This window comes from Stegastes partitus, unplaced genomic scaffold (genome assembly GCF_000690725.1).
Source record: "Stegastes partitus isolate 25-593 unplaced genomic scaffold, Stegastes_partitus-1.0.2 Scaffold847, whole genome shotgun sequence".
NCBI classification, from domain to species: Eukaryota; Metazoa; Chordata; class Actinopteri; family Pomacentridae; genus Stegastes; species Stegastes partitus.
Genome location: NW_007578578.1, coordinates 256,435 through 273,959, shown reverse-complemented (window position 1 = coordinate 273,959; position 17,525 = coordinate 256,435). Strand labels below are relative to the sequence as shown.

Genomic DNA, 17,525 nt, shown 5'->3' with positions numbered 1-17,525 from the left:
AGCTCCCTCAGACCGGTTTCAGCCTCAAACGGCGAGACCCCCGAACAATCCCTTCCCCAAAATAAAAAAATAAAAAAACAAAACACATGCACGCACGCTCGCACACGCACACAACCCAATATGGCCTCCTAAAAAAATAAAAGGAACTGAAAAAACGCACGAGCATGTAGGCTCCCGACCGCAGTGGCGTAAATGCGGTGGCTATATAATAATTGTGTATATTGGTGATATTACTAGCGTATGGGGACCTGGGTAGGCTAAACTGAACAACTATGGGGCGAAATTGCAGCCAATTCCTGGTCATGTGACCCGAAACAGCCAATTGGGGGCCCGGGCCTGGCGGCGCTGATGGCTGTGGGAAGCAGCATTATTATTTTTCCACCAAATAGCGGTGGCAAACAGGGGCTACATCAGGGGATAGCTGCTATTGTTTTGTCCTAACGGGGGGTAAAATGTGGGGAGAAAAAAACGGCGAGGCGGCCGGTGGCCATGTGCGCCGTGTGGGCGACGGCTCGGTGCGTCCCGGCGCTCATACGCACAAACAATAGAGCATCTCGGACATTTTTTTTTCTCTCCAGTCTTCTGGGTGATGTAATGACGGTTAACATTAGGTGAACGGAGCCGGCCAGAACCGTTTACAATATGTCTCCTTCAGAAAAAAAAGCCTGCTGTTTACGCACTCAGCTCATTAATCTTAGAAAGTGTGGCAGAAAAAATCCCCAACTTAGGCACAGAAAACTTGGAGAGGGTTTTAGATGGCGCAGCAGCTCAGGAGGAGAGGATGATGGAGGTTTCTACTCAGCGGTAGTGCAGATGGAGCTTTTTTCTAGCAGAGCAGACAGACTGAAGCTTAGGTTTGAGGAGAGGGGGGACCTGTCCATGTGTAAGTGTGCCATCTTTGTATTTGGAGACGTCTTCGTGTTTCTAGCACCAGTAGTTGTGAGCGTGTGTGTGAGAGAGAGCAACCTCATTTTTTTGTCTAAATATACTCTCACCCTAAAATAGCCTCTTCACACAGGCTCCTAAGTTCTTCTTGCAAGATACCAGGGTTCCTCTCTCACCCTCTCCCTCCAGTGTGATGTGTTAAAATGTTCGGTGTGTTTACGCAGAGAGAGAGAGAGAGAGTTCACAGCGAGGTCGATCCGTGCATCTGGAAAAAAAAAAAAAAAACCGGAGGAGAGCGCGCTGCAGGCCTCCTGTTCTCCCTCATAATAAAACTAATACCACAGGAGCAGCTCTGTGAATTCTAATAGAAAGTGAGCTTGTGCTGAGTGGCCTTCAGCCTCCACACATGTAGATTTTTATAAAGATCAAAAACTTTTGCAGAGGATATTTTGGGGAGGGCCCGAAGAGCCCCGAGTGGGAAAAAAAGCAGCGCGGTGATCAATCTTTCTCCGGCTGCAAAGAGCCTGACAGCAGCCCCTCTCTCTCTCCCTAAATAACTAGAAAAAGCTCCGGCCTCCCTCCACTCTGTCTCTCTCTCCTTTTAGGTCCACGATTCGTTTTTATTATTTTTACGCGCAGCAAACACGCACACAGCGCGCGCGCGCCATGCTCAAGTATTTTATCTGAATAAAAGAAAGATAGCAGGGACACATGGATTTACTGCTCAGCTCGCTCCCTGCTCTCCTTCTATTCCTCCTGCCGTTTGGTTTCGGCCCCCGGGCTCTGAGAAAGAGGCAGAAAGGCAGAAATGTGTGTGGGAGTGGGAGCCATTGAGCGCAGCAGAAAGGCGCAGGCGGCGAGTAGGCCGAGGCTGAACACACACCGAACACACACCGAACACAAGCCCACACAGCACACAGCAGCTGCCGGCTGGGCTGCAGCACCACAGCCGCTCAGATCTCTAATCTCTGCTTCTATTTATTTCTTTTTTACTATTTTACAAAATCAGTATTTTTGTTTTTATTTTTTATAAATTGCTCTGGGATTTATTGGAAGTTTTGCTGGAGAGCAGAAACTGTTTTTGTGGTTGCACTGGAGCGCGCGGATTGGTCGGCTGGAGAGGGGGATTTGTGACTTTTTTATTTTAATTTATTTAATTTATTTAATTTAGGCGTTACTGATAATAGTAGGACATGCAATTATTTTATTTTTTTCCCCCAGAAAGAACTTTAAAATTTTACTTAATTTAAAATGTGACTTAATTTAAAATGTGACTTAATTTAAAATGTGATTACTAACTGTTGTTGTTTTAGCTGTTGTTGAGTCCAAGGCCTGAATTAGAGCCAAAGCAAATTTAAATAAAATAAATACCAGTAATGAAGTAAAGAAAGGAAACATAGGGAGCTTTAGCTGTTTTGTGTATTTAAAAATAATCCTTTGCTGTGTTTCCTCCACTAATGACTCAAGTATTTTTGTACTATTTCCACCACTACGCCTGTAATTCTGTTTATGATTATTATCATAATAATATTGGATCGGTACCGGATGGTAAATCCAGACACGTGATCCCGCTCACAGACAGCTGCTCTGACACTTATTCTAATATTCCATCTAAAACGGATCCTCGTGAAGCTGCTCTTCGGCTCTCGCGGCTCTGCTCGGGTCTACCTGGCTGTGAGCGCGCGCTACAGAAATAGCTGCACTCTTTTCAGGAGTGTCTGAAGCCGAGCCGAGCTCTCCATCTGTTTTTATGAGGCTATAAATTAGATCCAATCTCTGCTTATTGGTGTTTTTATTGTCTGTTAGTCCAACGGAGATGTAAAGGGAAGTACGGCCATTATTTATGGGAGCCTGATTTATGTCCTCAGTTTTATGCTGCTCTCAGGCCTCTGAGCGCGCGCGTGCTGGAGAGGGGGGGAGTCAGGAGGAGGGGGGAGGTGGGGTGACGGGTTAGAGACCATGTGACCGGGCCAAGGCGTAGGCCCGGGGGCTTTTTTTAGTCATAAACACGAACCCAGGACACATAGCAGCTATCAGCAGGATCTGCACGTGTTTGTGTGGATGGAGGAAGAAAGAAGGAAAGCTGGAGAATGAAGTTCAGTCTGAGCCGCTCACACAGCCAGCAGCTCAGAGGGCTCACAGAGGGGAAGGCTTCTCTGCTGGTGTCTTTATGGTCACACCAGGCGGAGAAAGGTGCCAAATAAACACACCTGTGACCACCTGAGAGGCTTCTTCTGCTCTGGGTGTTGGTCACAAACCCAGTCAGAGCCACTCACTGGATTTTTCCAAAGTTTGCAGCCACACCTCGTCCTGTTGCTCAGCGTCTGTGGAGTAAACAAGTGGAGCTGCTCCACAGTCAGCTGGGATGTTTGGACCACGGTGATCTTTATCGTTCTAATCATGAGCTGCTATCTGCCCTCCAAACTGTAGCATGGCTTTATTTCATTTATTTCTGGAGTGTTTTTCTCAGCACCAGTGGCTGCTCGCGCTGCTGTGGACATTCACCAGTAGAGCTGACTGGTATTGACACTCAGTCTGAGCTTCTTCTTTGTTATTGAACATAAACTCTTCTTGTTTTTTTTAGTCCTGGTCGACAGTTGTCAGACAGAAACAACAGAGCTAACACAGCAAGTCAAGCGGCCGCTCTGGAGGCGTCAAATATCTTAGATATCAGGTTTTAGTAGGAATAGTTCCATGCATCTGCCTGTAAAGCTTCACTGGGAAGCGGCCCGGTATGTGACATTATCACAGCGGACCACTGGTGCTCATCATACATGCCAGCAGCCAGCAGCTAACCTCAGCCGCCCGTGGTCTGGGCTCCTCTCCATCAGCTGTAAGGTGCACATCTGAAGTCTGGTTCCTGTCATGTCTCACGGGCCGTTTGGGTTTGGACTGAGTTATTGACAAAGTTCTCTGACAGTAACGCCACGTTTCACCCGGCGGGCGTTGACCCGATATTCAATCCTGGCATGAGTGTCGGGTCATCTCTGAACCAGAGACACGCTGTTTGAAAGGAGCCACACCTGATCTGGCTTTCAGGAGCTGCTCTGTGTCGCCTCGACCTCGTCACACGGTGACACATGAAGACCGGATAACTTTAAACATCCGGCAGCATCACAGGTTTTGGTTTCTTGAGCATTTAGAGCGTTTCACTGTCCGTTGAACGTTTTGGACGTGACGGCTTTGTGTTGTTTAGGTTTAAAGGGTTTCGCAGGTTTATTTCATGTGTTGAATAGTTGTCGATAATAAAACACGCATCATGACAGGATTAGAGGTAAAGTTCTGCGTTCGTTGGGTTCTGATTCTAGCGTGTGATTATTTGCTAAACCTTGGTCCTTGTGATGCCGGCGGCCGACGGGAGCAGCAGCTTGTTTGTATGTTGCCTTGACAATCAGCACAAAGAGCTCCGGCAAGTCTTCACCTGACAGCAGCGCTTTCCAGACGGACTTTGCGGGTTTTTGATGACATTTCCTTCATCGAGACATTCTGAAGCTTTTCACTCTCGAGGTCCTTTAAAGAACTGACGATGGCTCTGAATAACATAACATTTTATTAAAGAATTGTTCGACAGACAACTCTCCCAACAATGAAAGAAAAAGGAGCTACAAAGGACAAAGAAAGAAGTTGTTTTTCTCCAAAAAGACTCGTTCTTTTTTCCAGCTAATAGTTTGTCTAAATTTTCCGACTATGCACGGCTGGGTCACCAATCCCCATCCTTGCCTTTTTCCCTGTACAAGCCAAGACATTTATGTACAAGGGTCATTATAGGAACATAAAAACTACGTATTTTCTTCTAAAATACAAGAACTAAAAAAATGTAACTTCAGTACAATGGACAAGAAGAAACACAATGTTGTTTTTTTTTCTTTCATAACAGGTAAATACTAAAAAAGTACAGTATTTTTTCTCGATATAAATACATGAAGGATAAATAATAATAATACAAAACAGAAAGTCTTTTTAAACTGGCTATAACAAATAAATATTTATATATGAATGTTCACTTGAACACACATTGGCGAAAGACGCTTTGATTGGAGGGCCTTCCGTCTTCAAAATAAGAATTTATTATTATTTTTTACCTTTAACCATCAAAATGTAAACTCTAAGTGCAACAATGATGCCCGGATGTGAAAAGCTTTTGTGTAAAATCTGCACTTTTAAAAAAGACCAGCCCAGTGGGTCTGCTTCCTGAACGTCAGTGAGTCCGGGGAGCTGGCGCTCAGTCTGGGACGGCGGGTCAAACAGTCGGTGAGGGTTCTGACTGAGCGTTGCCCCCAGATGCCCTCACTGACGGTTCAAACAAGCACATCCGGGTGTTTTAAAAGTGCCTCGTACACATCAGCTCCGGTTCCTGGGACATGCATTTTTGTTCAAATATATACCCTGTATCCACGTTAAAAGTCAAGATATGTGAGAACAAAAGAAAACAATAGAAAATGTGGACTTTTAGGCGTCCGCTAATGTATGTGAACCCTTCCAAAGTGATAGAGAGAGATAGAGAGAAGGAGAGAGAGAGAGAGAGCGAGAGAGAGAGGGAGGCAACGAGTTGCCCAAACATAAATAAATAGTGTTCTCCACTCTTATTATTTACCCTGTGTCGATGATGTGCTAAAATAAGAACATTAAAAATTTCTCTTCCATGTCCTCTCGTGTTTGTTTGAAGATGTCAACAGCTGGCGTCGCCGCCTGTGGATCGTATGTGTCAACGAAAGGAAGCTAGCTAGCTTAGCGTGGCTGTGTGAAGGTGTGACCGGCTAAAGTAGCTTAGCACAGATGTGTGTCTATGGGAGCTAGTTTAGCCTCTGAGCTCGTAGCTTCTTAAACCCTGTTCGAGTGATGGAGGGGTGTGCACGTGGTGATGGATGTGTGCGTGTGTGGGGGGGTGGGGGGGCAGTCTGTGGGGGATTGTGGGAAGTGTAGCCTCCTTCAGAAGCCATGTGCTGCTGCCACAGACAGGAGACGGTGGGTTAGTAGTGACTGGTCTGGACGGACAGAGACGGGACGGCAGGAGGCACGAGGAGACGGCGAGGGGAGGCCGTCCGGCGGTTCAGTGTGCTCTGTGAGACGGGGAGCGGAGGAGGATGAGTGCTGCCAGCTCCAGCCATAGCCTCCTGCTCCGGCTGCCTGTGTGCGGCTGATGGAGAGGCAGAGCCTCCACATAGCTCAGCTCGCTGACAACAACATGTGTTGCCTGGAGGGGGAGAGAGCTCAGCGTCATAAATCTAACCACCTCGTTAACTGCCCATTAAAATCTCAACTATTTCATTTAGCAGGCGGGATAGCTGTTTGTATATGTGTGTCTTAGGGGGGACATTTTATTATCAAAGTATAATTTTAAACCACATACTAGCTCTAACAGAGTGATTATAGGCTGGGTTTTTTACTACATGCTATCTGAACTACTGCTCCACCCACACTGAAGCTGTTTGGAAAGCCCAGGAAGGCATTAGAAACCACGGAGCCGGGCTTTTTAATCACTCAGTATTAATGCTGCAGCTATTTAACGAGTGACTTAAATTTAACAAAGACATTTTTCTTTCATTTCACATTTCTTCTGGTTGTTTCTGACTAATTTTCTTCAACATTTGTCCTTCTAACATCTGCTGGAACCCAGCAGCCTGCAGCTCAGACTAACTGTGCCGTACTTTATCAGTCTAGTGAAAAGCGACTGAACAACGGTGCCGGCGGTGCGTCTCTGCACCGGTGCCACGAGTCCAGCCCCCTGACATTTGGGGATGGGTTGGGAGGGAGGGAGGTGTTCCTGGGCGACAGTCGACGGTACACCTCACCTCCCACACCGACAACACGCCTCGCTGCCCTGGGACCAGTAAATACACTGGTGTTAACGGGCTGGTGTACGAGCTGTAAACATCTGTTGGATCACTCCAGAGTTGTAGAATGAAGGACAAACGTCTGTTAATGTGCTCTAAAACAATGTGTACGCTGAGTTAAAACTCTGATGGTACACCAGTAAGTGGTTTAAAGATTTGTTCCCTTCAGACTTTAGTCAAAGCTTAAAAAAATCCCCTTAAAAATGTTGGATAGTTCTGCTGCAGAGACGTGCCTTTTATTAACTTATTGGGCAACATGAATGGTTTGGTCCATCTGTGCTACTTGATACTAGTCGCAACCTGTCTTCTCTAAATTCAATTAGCTGCTCTTCCAAGGTAGCAGGGGAAGCACTCGTCCTAATCAGATTTGATGCCGCTCTTTATGAAGGCAGTGAAAACAGGGTGGAGGCTGGACAGCACCGACTGTTCCCCTCTGTGGCTGTAGAGCACAGGACAAACCGCCGGATGGTTCCGGTCCGTCTTGTCTGGTCCCTCCTGCCGCCCCGTTGCAGCAGTAGAGTCCCCACGCCTGTGAGTCTGTTAGTGAGTCGGGTCGTGTTACTGTGTCGTCTTCACTATTTCCTACGGTGTCATTTTATTCCAAACCTGCTACAGGTGAGTGAGCTTGGGTGCTTCCTGGATTCTGCCCTGAGTCGAGGTGTGGTGCGCCGACAGCTCGGTGTACGTCGGGTGCGTGGGCGGGTCACAGGGGCCCGGGGGGCCCCCTCCGCCCACGTGGTGCTGGTTGGCGGCCGACATGGGCCCTGCGCCATTGTAGTCCATGGTTTGGTGGTGGGGTGGCGTGGGGCCGAGGTGGTTTAGCCCGTACATGGAGGGCCCCGAGCCAGGCATGGGTTCCACATAGCTGCCACCCCCCACGTACACTGGACTGGCCTGCATGTTGGTGGGAGTCCCGTAGCCAGCGCTGTTGGCCTGCACTAGGCTGTGGTGGGGATGGGGATCGCCATAGTCTGGGTCCGGGGCGCCATACTTCTGCTGGGGGGGGCAGCCCTTCATGGGGACGTTGGAATAGGCAGTGGACATGGAGTAAGACACTCCCTGGTGGGGCTTGCCAAAGGACGGCGGAGACGGGGCGTCGTAGCCGGGGCCCCCTCCTCCGCCTCCCCCTCCCATGGGGTGCATGGAGTTGAGGAAGCTGGCGGAAGACTGCATGGGCAGAGGAGGGGAGCCCGTCGGTGAGGGCCCCCCGGAGCTGGAGCTCAGGCCCTTGGACTTCTGGTCCTTCTTGTACTTCATGCGTCGGTTCTGGAACCAGATCTTGATCTGGCGTTCGGACAGGTTGAGCAGGTTGGCCATCTCCACGCGCCGCGGCCGGCACAGGTACCGGTTGAAGTGGAACTCCTTCTCCAGCTCGACCAGCTGGGCGCTGGTGTACGCCGTACGAGCCCGCTTAGAAGACGCCGACGAGCCTCCGGTGGGACTCTTCTCGCCGCTGCTCCCGCTCTCAGCTCCTCCTGACGCTGAGGAGAGAAGAGAATACATTACACCGAGGAAGGGCCAGTGAGATAAATAGATAGAAATTTTAATTTACAAATGTCGTGGATACAGAGAATAAAGAGAAAAACTATCAAAAGAAACACGAGGGCGCCAATCCCCCAGAAAATTAAGAGATAGAAATTGGGGAAAAATGTACAGAAAGGAGGAAAATGTTGGATATTAAAAAAGGAGGATATAGTAAGAAACAGGTAAAGAGAATAGATCAAATGAAAATTGAGAGAGCCAGAAAGGTAGCGAGAATATAACCCAATCAGGCTGCATGCTGGAGGAAATTGAAAGCATTCAGGTTGTTAATAAAGCAGAGGGGGGTCCAGGCAGGCCGGCTGAATTATCCCCTGATATTAGTTGTCAACACTTCATAACAGTGGCAGTTATTAAGAGACGGAGGCCTGGTGCTGGCCGAGGGCAGCAAAATTGCATCTTGGCTGGAAAGACAAACCCCCCACAGCTACAGCAGCTGCAGCACCAGGACTGGAGCAGGAACTGAGGTTGACCTGCCCTCGCTTCAGTCGGCTCGCCAACAGAACCTAAACTCCTGGTACCACTGACTTCTAGGAGAACCAGAAACCTGCCCAGGAAGGCGTTTGAACACCTCCTCCTGCTCCTCAGAGTGAGTCCAAGCCGTGAATGTTTCAGTCGATCTGGGAATGAAGGTAACCGCTGAGCTTCAGCTCCACCAGCTGCTTACTGGACACTCAGACTGGTTGATCACTGTGACATGAAACACTCTAACATACAAACCACCATCAGCCATAGAGCTGCAACTAATGATTGTTTCCATTGCTGATTAATCTGTTGACTAATTAATTGATTAGCTGTTTGGGCGATAAATGGTGACCAGTGTTGATCAGTGTTTCCCGAAGCCAAAGATGACATCCTCAGATGTGTTGTCCACGCCCAGAGCGTTTACTGTCATAGACGAGTCAAGACAGAAAATGTCACGTTTTAAATAACGAGAACCAGAGAAAGACGACCAGTTAGTGTCATCAGCCGCTGGTGACTAATCGGTTAATCAACACGGAGCTCTAATTAACAGCTCAGTTGTCCTTCAGTGCTGCTAAACAGCATTCTGCCTAGAAGGTGTAAAGATGTGTTTTTGCATGAAGCTTAGAGGCCGTGGACCTGGTGAACCTGATGTACCTGCTACATACAGTCTGTTAGGTAGAAACAGAAGCAGAGCCTTCTACACGTGCACCTCACTGACAAGAACAAAAGGAAAACAACAACCATCCCACAAATTAAATAGCAGAAGTCACCATTTATAAAGCCTTTAAAACAGCCTCTTGCCTTTACTTCCAGCTCACTGCTCTGTGTTTTCTAGCTGCTGATGGTCAACGGGACGATGCTTCTGTTTGGGTTTAATTCCTACAGCTCATGTCCGTCGGGTTAAACTGTGACCAATGTTGTCCTCACAGTAAAGTTCTTGGAAGAGAGATATCACTAACAGTAGGTCAAACAGGTGAACGGACAGCAGTGAGGTTGTAAACAAGCTTAAAGCGGATCATGTGCTGGTTGATTGGACCTGGATGGAACAGTCCCACCTGGACAGCAGGGTCATACTGTTCAGGTAAACAGGAAGCTTTAAACTGTCAGAACGTTTCTTTTAATGCTGTTTTGCTTAGTTTTATTTTTCTAAATCAGTCTAAGCTGGGAGTTCGTCTCCAGCTGGTTTGTGTTGAGCTCACAGCCGTTACTTTGGAATATGTAATGTAACTGTAATCCTCAGCCAATGGACAGAGCAATGAAAGTAGAACTTCTGCCTCATGTGAACCAGTAGTTTGAGTGTTTCGTATGTAAAACGATGGCTGTTTGCTGCTAATTTAAACAGCAGCACAGGACACGTGGGCAGCTGAAGGCTGCTGTTATTCCCGCCTTGCTGTGGTTCTATATTAACCGGTAGCGCTGAACCTGAGCGTCCCCGTCTCTCTCTGTCAGCATGCAGGAAGCGCCGACTATGAGCATGCTGGTATGGGCTCATGTGCATGCTTGCTATGCGTTCATACTAATAATAGCGGATGCCGTACAGTTCAAAGAAAGCAGCGTGATGCTATCTCTCCGTATTCTATCTGCCTCTCTCTCAGCAGCACTAACACTCGGTTCCAGTGTTTATTTATATGGGCAGAGACGGAGGGAACCGCCAGCCGTCCGTCTCACAGCGGCCACATCCTCTGAATGATTGCTTCAAATTGCCATCAATAAACAGCCTAATCTGCTCTCAGCTCTCTGTCTGGTCAACTGAAAGCTTTCTGAATGTGAATATCAGGCTCATATTCATTATGGCACAGCGGGTTTTTCTCATTGATAACTACCAGCTCTAATAACACATGTGCCTGCCTCTGTGGCTGTTCCTCGCTCGCTATCACACATGCAGATGATATTCAGATTCATCATCCAGCTGTAGTGTTATTATTATTATTTTTTGCTAATATCGTTCATTGCAGACGCCTCCTTGTCATTCTCCCTCTGTCTGAAAATCTATTCATCTGTTATCGTACATGACATTTAAATTCATTCTGTTAATATCTTCCTACTTGCAGAGGCTTTCCGAGGAGGTGGGAAGTGAAGAGGAGAGAGAGAGGAGGCCAGAGAGGGAGGCAGCGATCGCACGGCAGCAGGCTGGAGGTGCAGGAGGAGGAGGTGCAGGAGGAGGAGGTGCAGGAGGAGGAGAAGGTAAATGAAGGAACACAGGGCTGGCTGCAGGTTGGTACCGTCTGCCTGGTAAACTGTGATGAACTGCTCACAGGTGTCATTAACACCAGAGTCCGATTCAAACTAAATGCCACCGATGTCTGACACTGATTCTGTTTCCTGTTCCTCTAACCTCTGCTGCTGCTGAACTGATCCTGTGATCAGCTTTTTTTTTAAACAAATATCAGTAAATGCTCAGCTTTCTCCTTGCATAGCTTTTGGCTTCGCTTCAGGTTGCATACGATGACGGTTTGTGGTTTTATTTATGGTTCGTGATGGAACTATGTGTTCAGAAACAGTCTATCCGTCCTCACGGTAAGTTTCCAGATACAGTCGGCGTAAACAGCTCTCAGTACGGTTCTCTGTGCAGACGTGCTCGCACCAAACTTGGCAACCTCGCCTACGACTCCAGGAAATCACTACGAAACATAATCAGCTGTACCAGCGTGGAGCTCCAGATCCATACGCTGCTCTGTCTGTACAGCTCCAGTAAAGGAATCACAGTTCAGTCTTCTTTAGAGGTGTATGTAAGTTTTATCTGAGCTAGTTACATCTTGACTTCCTCTCTGCATGCACAGCACCATTCCTCTAACTCCTGAAACTAAAGGCCTTACTTTAGGATGTGTTTACCTCCTTGGTTTCTTGTGTCCAATCATCTATATTTCATTTGTACACATCACACACAACCAAACTTCCATTTATCTGTCAGCGAGTGGATTTTCATTGCTACTAAAAACATACATTTCTTCCTTCTTTCCACATATTTACCGGCAGTCCTCCAGGTTTCCAGTATTTCTCAGACAGCCTTTGAGCCTCTGACCTTTCACCTGTTTTACTACCAAACTGAGAATTTTACACCAGCTCTACTCTAATCCGTCGTAAGACTCAGATGAAGTCACTTCTGTGTGAATGTGTAATCGGTTCTGATCTCCGTCTTCAGAACAACTTTGAATGCTTCAGTGGATCCAGCATTAGTTCATTTAGCAGCCGTCCTAAATCAGTAAAATCACCTTGAACTCTGGAAAGCTGACATCAGATACAGAAAGCTAATATCCAGCCTGACTAGCTGCTTCCCTTCCAGTACCGCTGCTGCCTGTGGAAACCTGTTTTGCCATAATAGCCGAAAACCCTTCTGCGTTCTCTGGGGACTCGGGCCTGGACAGAGGATGTTGATAAGAGAGGTGAGGAAAGAGGGACGTGGTGATGAGAAGGAGAAGGCGGGATAATAGGAACAAAGACGCTAATGAGGAAGGAGAAGGAAGGAGGAGAGGAACGGACAGTGAGGGAAGGAGTAATGAGAGGGAGGCTGTGTTGTTGCCGCGGTGCTGTGTGGGGAATCAGAGCAGCGACAGACAGAGAGACAGAGACAGGTGTAGGCGAACACACCGTTGCCAGAGTTGTTGCTGGGTGAACAGTTTTTCTGCTTTGTTGTCTGCCGACACTCCTTCATCCAGGGAAAGATCTGCTTGGCCAAGGCTGGGTTGGGCGGCAGTGAGGAGGAGGACGATGTAGAGGATGATGTGGAGGAGGAAGAATTGGAGGACTTATTGGGGCCTGATTTGGAGACCGAGGAGGCCCCAGCACTGCCACCCGGCTGCTGAGCCCCAGTATTGCCGTTGCTGGGGTTGGGGGGCAGTGGAGGGGACACCTGGGAGCCGGGGTGGTGCTCAGGCGGCAGGCTGGGCCGCATGCAGCTGCCATTCAGCTCCTTGGTCTTGGCTAGCTGCTGCTGCTGGTGGCCACCACTACTGCCCAGTGACTGCAAAGAGCAGGCAGAGCGCTGGTACGAATCCACGTCCAGATGGGTGGCCGACTGGAAGGCCGGCTGGTGGTGGGACACTGGGACCGGGGCATCGTAGCCCCCAAAGCCATTGGCGGCTGCCGCCGCCGCCGCTGCCGCCCCCTGCACCTGGTAGGACGAGTAGCCACCGAAAAGCGTCGAGGAGTTGTCGTAGTATGTTGTCTTCTGCATTTCTGAGAGAGGTGGCGGCGTCTTCTTGTGCTCCGGTCCTTATTGAGAGCCACTGCCGGAAGACCATTTGGTACCGGGGGTCACGTGACGGTGTCTCTCCAACGTTCCCCTGCAATCTGACCTGAAAGGTTAGCAGAGACAGAATAAAGAAATGAGAGAGATAAATCCATCTTCCTCCAATGAAAGGCGCCATGACATGAATAGAAACCACTGCTTTTCTTCCCTCTGCCCCCCTCCCCTCCCCTCCCCCTGAGCCCAGTGCACAGCCTGCAGATGCTCCGGCGGAGGGGGCACGAGGAGGGCAACTGCTCCCCGTCTGCACACACACACACATATACACACTCATGCACACACACATGCACACTCACACACACACACACACACACACACACACACACACACATATACACACTCATGCACACTCACACACACACACTCACTCACTCACTCACTCACTCACACACACACACACACACACTCACTCACTCACACACACACACACACTCGTGCACAGGAGAAGACATGCACGATTACTAACCCTACATCTTTGTATAAACGTTGCCTCAATCCAAACAGTAATTAACAGTAATCATCATTATCATTATTATAATTTGTTGTTATTATTAAATATCAACGTAGTGGTTTGTTAGTTGAATTATTGGTTGTTATTACTATTATATTATTATTGTTATTATATTATTATTATATTATTATTATTGTTGTTGTTGTTGTTGTGAGTTTCTCCACTGTGAGATAAATGGATTCATATCTTATCTTTTGTGTTATTCACTAATTAGTCTCCCAGTTTTTAGCTTTTAATTCAAGCATGAATTCTTCATCTCACAGTTTAGGAATTAAAATAAAACCGTATCAGAGTGTCTAAAACGTGGCGGTTTGTTCTATTTTTAATTATTCGATGAGTTATTTGTTGTTATTGTGAACGTCTCTAATAAAGCCTGTTCCACGCTGTGTGCTGTTATTCCAGCTGAACGTGACATTTTGTTGTGTAATGGCGGCGCTGGATGCGGTGTGTGTGTGTGTGTGTGTGTGTTTTCCTTGTGACTGATGTAGGTAGCCTACTTCTGTCAACCTTTTGCTTTCCACATGTGATTTACTGTTTTCCTGCTGCTCGCTGTTACCTCACTCATCCTCACCACACCGCTCTGTCCCCGTGCTGCTGAATAACGGGCTGCTTTAGCATCACCGGGTTTTTATTTTTATATATATTATATTTATATCAGTGCACGGCAGTAATTATTTTTTATTTTGGATTTTCTCACCGGAGTTCTCTGTGAGAGAGAAACGCGGGCTGTTAATGGAGGTCTGTGCTTCACGTGTCATCAAAGTGGCAAGGTGAAATGTAGGCTATAAATCACATCTCCATGTGTGACTGGTTGGGAATTTTCTGTTTGTTTTTTGTTTTTTTAGTTGTATTTGGTTAATATTGTGGAGACCAACAAAGTGGGAAAAAATACTAATTTTACCAAAACATAGGAGACAAAAGAGATGGATGGAGAGGTAGAAAAAGAAAAGAAGTCCAGGAAGGAGCTTCACGAGTCAGTGATCCATTAGGGGTCGGGTGGCCGGAGTGCTCTATCATGGCCCCTTCAGGGGAGCAGAGAGGGAACCAGAGAGGGAGCCGGAGCGGGGAGAGCCCCCACGGACTCCCCGCTCTGCGCCCGCCGCTGGGTGGGCCTGTGGCCGGCACACAGGCCGCTTGTCAGAGAGCACCTGGCATTCATTTCTGCTCCCGAGATAAAGGAGAAAAAAAATGTCTAGAAGCTGCTCTGGCACCAGACACAAACCGAACCGAGCTCAGAACGCTGCCGATCATCGATTTTCTGGGTTCAAAATGAGCCCACACACTCATCATGTAGCCGCCACTGTGTGCGTAAAATAACAGCAGCCAGGCGCGGATTCGTTGGTTTGGGATCGACTTCGTTCAGGAGAAATGTGGGAAAAAAACAAGAAAGAATGGCGGAGATACCGTGACAGTGCGATGAGAGACAGCAGGCCCGAGCTGCTGCAGAACACTGGAAACAAACCAGCACCATGGTGGAGGCTGGCTGGTTTGGTCTGTCCTTAATAAGCACAAAACATTAAAAAATAAAAACTATACTGTGAATAATGTAGCTGCAGGACGTTTTCTAAATAAATAAATGAATAAAGAGCAGCTTTCAGTCGGCTGTTAATGATTCTAATATAATGATAATAATAATAATAATAAAAGACGCATTTTGTTGTTGGTTTTTTAAAAATAAATAAAAATAAAACAAATGAATTAATTATTCTGCTCTTCCACTACGAATGATTGAAATTAAATTAAGATAATAATAATAAATGCTCCCTTTAAAGCTCTCTAAAATGTATCACCATATTTTTTGCCTAAGATTAGACAGAGCAGCCTTCCTCCAGCTCTCAGCACGTCACACATGTCAGCCATTTATCTTTCTGCTAGACAAGCTGGAATCCTAATTATTTACTCTGAGGAATAGTCCCAAGGAGGGAGAGAGAGGGGAGAGAGGGGAGCGAGGCCGTGGCAGTGAGTGTAGGAGGAATATGTTATTAAATCATATCGCTGTTTGGCCATTAAACGGGACACGTAATGTCTGTGCCCCTGGCATGTAGGGCTACGGCTTAATACAATCACCAACTTTACTAGACGCCTCCCTGAATAATCCACTTACACTGACAGAGAAACAGCCACCAAACAACAACAACACAGAGAGAGGGAGAGGGAGAGGTCGGCCTTGGTGTCCAGTGTCTGTGTTTTATCCTGGGATATAAAATTACAAATGGCGCCTGCCATGAAGAGCTATGCAGGCAGGAGACAGAGAGAGAATGCATTAACTTGGACAATCCACGTATTCCTCATCCCATTAACAGACAGAGAGGGAGAGAGGGAGGCCAATTATAAGGAGCCCAGAGCAGAAACAATGAAGGACTGGCCTGATCACTGCTATTGTTGCTGTGTCCATGTGTCCATGTGTCCATGTGTCCATGGCCTCAGCTCATAGGCTGGACTCACCAAATAATAATAATAATAATAATAATAATAATAATAGTAATAATAATAATAAATCCACGTGGGATGGAAATTACAGGCTTTTTTTTTTAGTGAGGATTAAAATAAATGTCAGCTATTGGCAAATGGATAAAAGGGAAGCCCATGGGACCAGAGGGAGAAGTGGACCATCCGTACCAGAACATGGTCGGCCATTGCTTTGTAAATAAACAGCAGTAAGTGAGGATGAGGTGGACGGATGGAGGGAGGAAGGAGGAAGAGAGGACAGGACAGAGATGGACGGCTAGAGAAGGAGAAGGGGGGCTGCTGCTGGCGGGCAGCTACGGCAGCTTAAAGCGTTGTGAACTCTTCTTGAACCGGGATTCAAGTCATACGGGCCATAAATCACTGAGCAGCCGCCGCGTTCCGCCGCCGCTCGGCCACAAACACGCTGCGTGTATCTGCTGGTTTGTGTGTCTGAGCTGAGCTGCCGTCGCCGGCTGGCCTTGCGCGCCTTGCCCGGTAAGTTGCTCCTTACCTTCCCCTTAGCACCGGCGGTCCCGGTCCAGTCCGGCACGGACCCAGCAGCACCGCATCACAGATAGGTCCTCGCGCACGTTCGCCGGGGTGATCAATAACAATGATAAATAATTAAATAAATCCGCTCGCTTTCTTTCTCTCCCGTTCGGCTCTTCTCCTCCTCCTCCTCCTCCACCGCCTCCTCCTCCTCTCCTCCTCTTCTTCTCTCCGCAAACCCCGCCGCTCCTCCGGTGCCGTCTGGAGACTAGCACGGCTCTGCCCGACCACCACAACAACACCTCCAGGAGCCGCAGCGGCGGCAGCAGCAGCAGCGGCGGACCGGGCTGCGCGCACCGGGCACCTTGTGGCATGAACGGCCGGAGGGATGAGAGAGGAGCCGCTGTCGGTCGGTGGAGGGAGGGGGGTGGCCTCTAGGCGTCGGTAGGGGGGCTCGATGTACGACGGGCTCGGTGTAGGCTCACGGGCAGGCTAGCTAGCGCACGAGCTGAACGAGCTTACCGGGAGCCTGCCTGCTCGCCTGCTCGCGCCCCCCCCACCCACCACCACCACCACCACCACCACCCATCCACCCACCCTCCACCCGCCCTCCGCCCCAGCACCCAGCGCTGCCTGCACCGCTGCTGGATAACAATGGCCTCAGATTTCTGTCCTTTTTAGCCTCTGTCGCTCACGCAGCCGGTACAGTCAGCCAGGCAGCCCCCAAACGTCACCCCATCTCATGTTTGGTGGTCCTTCGTCTATTTTCCTCCCCCTGTCTCTCCCTGTCTCTCTCTGTCCTCGCCTCCTGTTCCCTCCGTCCTCCTCTCTGCCGCGGCTCTCCTGCCTCTCTTCGGTCCCTGGGAGGCTGTAGGTGGGCTTCTCCCGCACGGCTAGCAGCAGCAGCAATAACCTATAGTGGTAGTAGTAGTAGTAGTAGGAGTAGTGGTGGAGGAGGAGGTGGAGGAGGCTGTAGGAGCCTCGGTGTGCTCATCGTCGTGTTGTTGACAACAGTGGCGGCCACCGGCAACGCGCACGCGGCCGTAACGCACCAAAATAAGGAGGCGCAGGACGCGATGATTCCCTCATTAAAGCTCAGCGTCACTCA

At 48.5% G+C, this 17,525-nt stretch overlaps 1 protein-coding gene across 2 annotated transcripts in view; it reads right to left on the bottom strand.

Annotated features, from left to right (window-relative positions):
- Positions 1-5,764: 5,764 nt before the first annotated feature.
- The window catches only part of hoxb3a (homeobox B3a), a 37,940-nt gene continuing 26,179 nt past the window's right edge, over positions 5,765-17,525 (bottom strand). For both annotated transcript variants that reach the window (XM_008292954.1, XM_008292955.1), the window contains exons 3-4: positions 12,312-13,018; positions 5,765-8,200 (exon numbers count right to left, since the gene is read on the bottom strand). In XM_008292954.1, the coding sequence (XP_008291176.1) occupies positions 7,329-8,200; positions 12,312-12,897 (1,458 nt within the window). In that variant the 5' untranslated portion in view covers positions 12,898-13,018 and the 3' untranslated portion in view covers positions 5,765-7,328. The remainder of the gene's footprint in view (positions 8,201-12,311; positions 13,019-17,525) is intronic.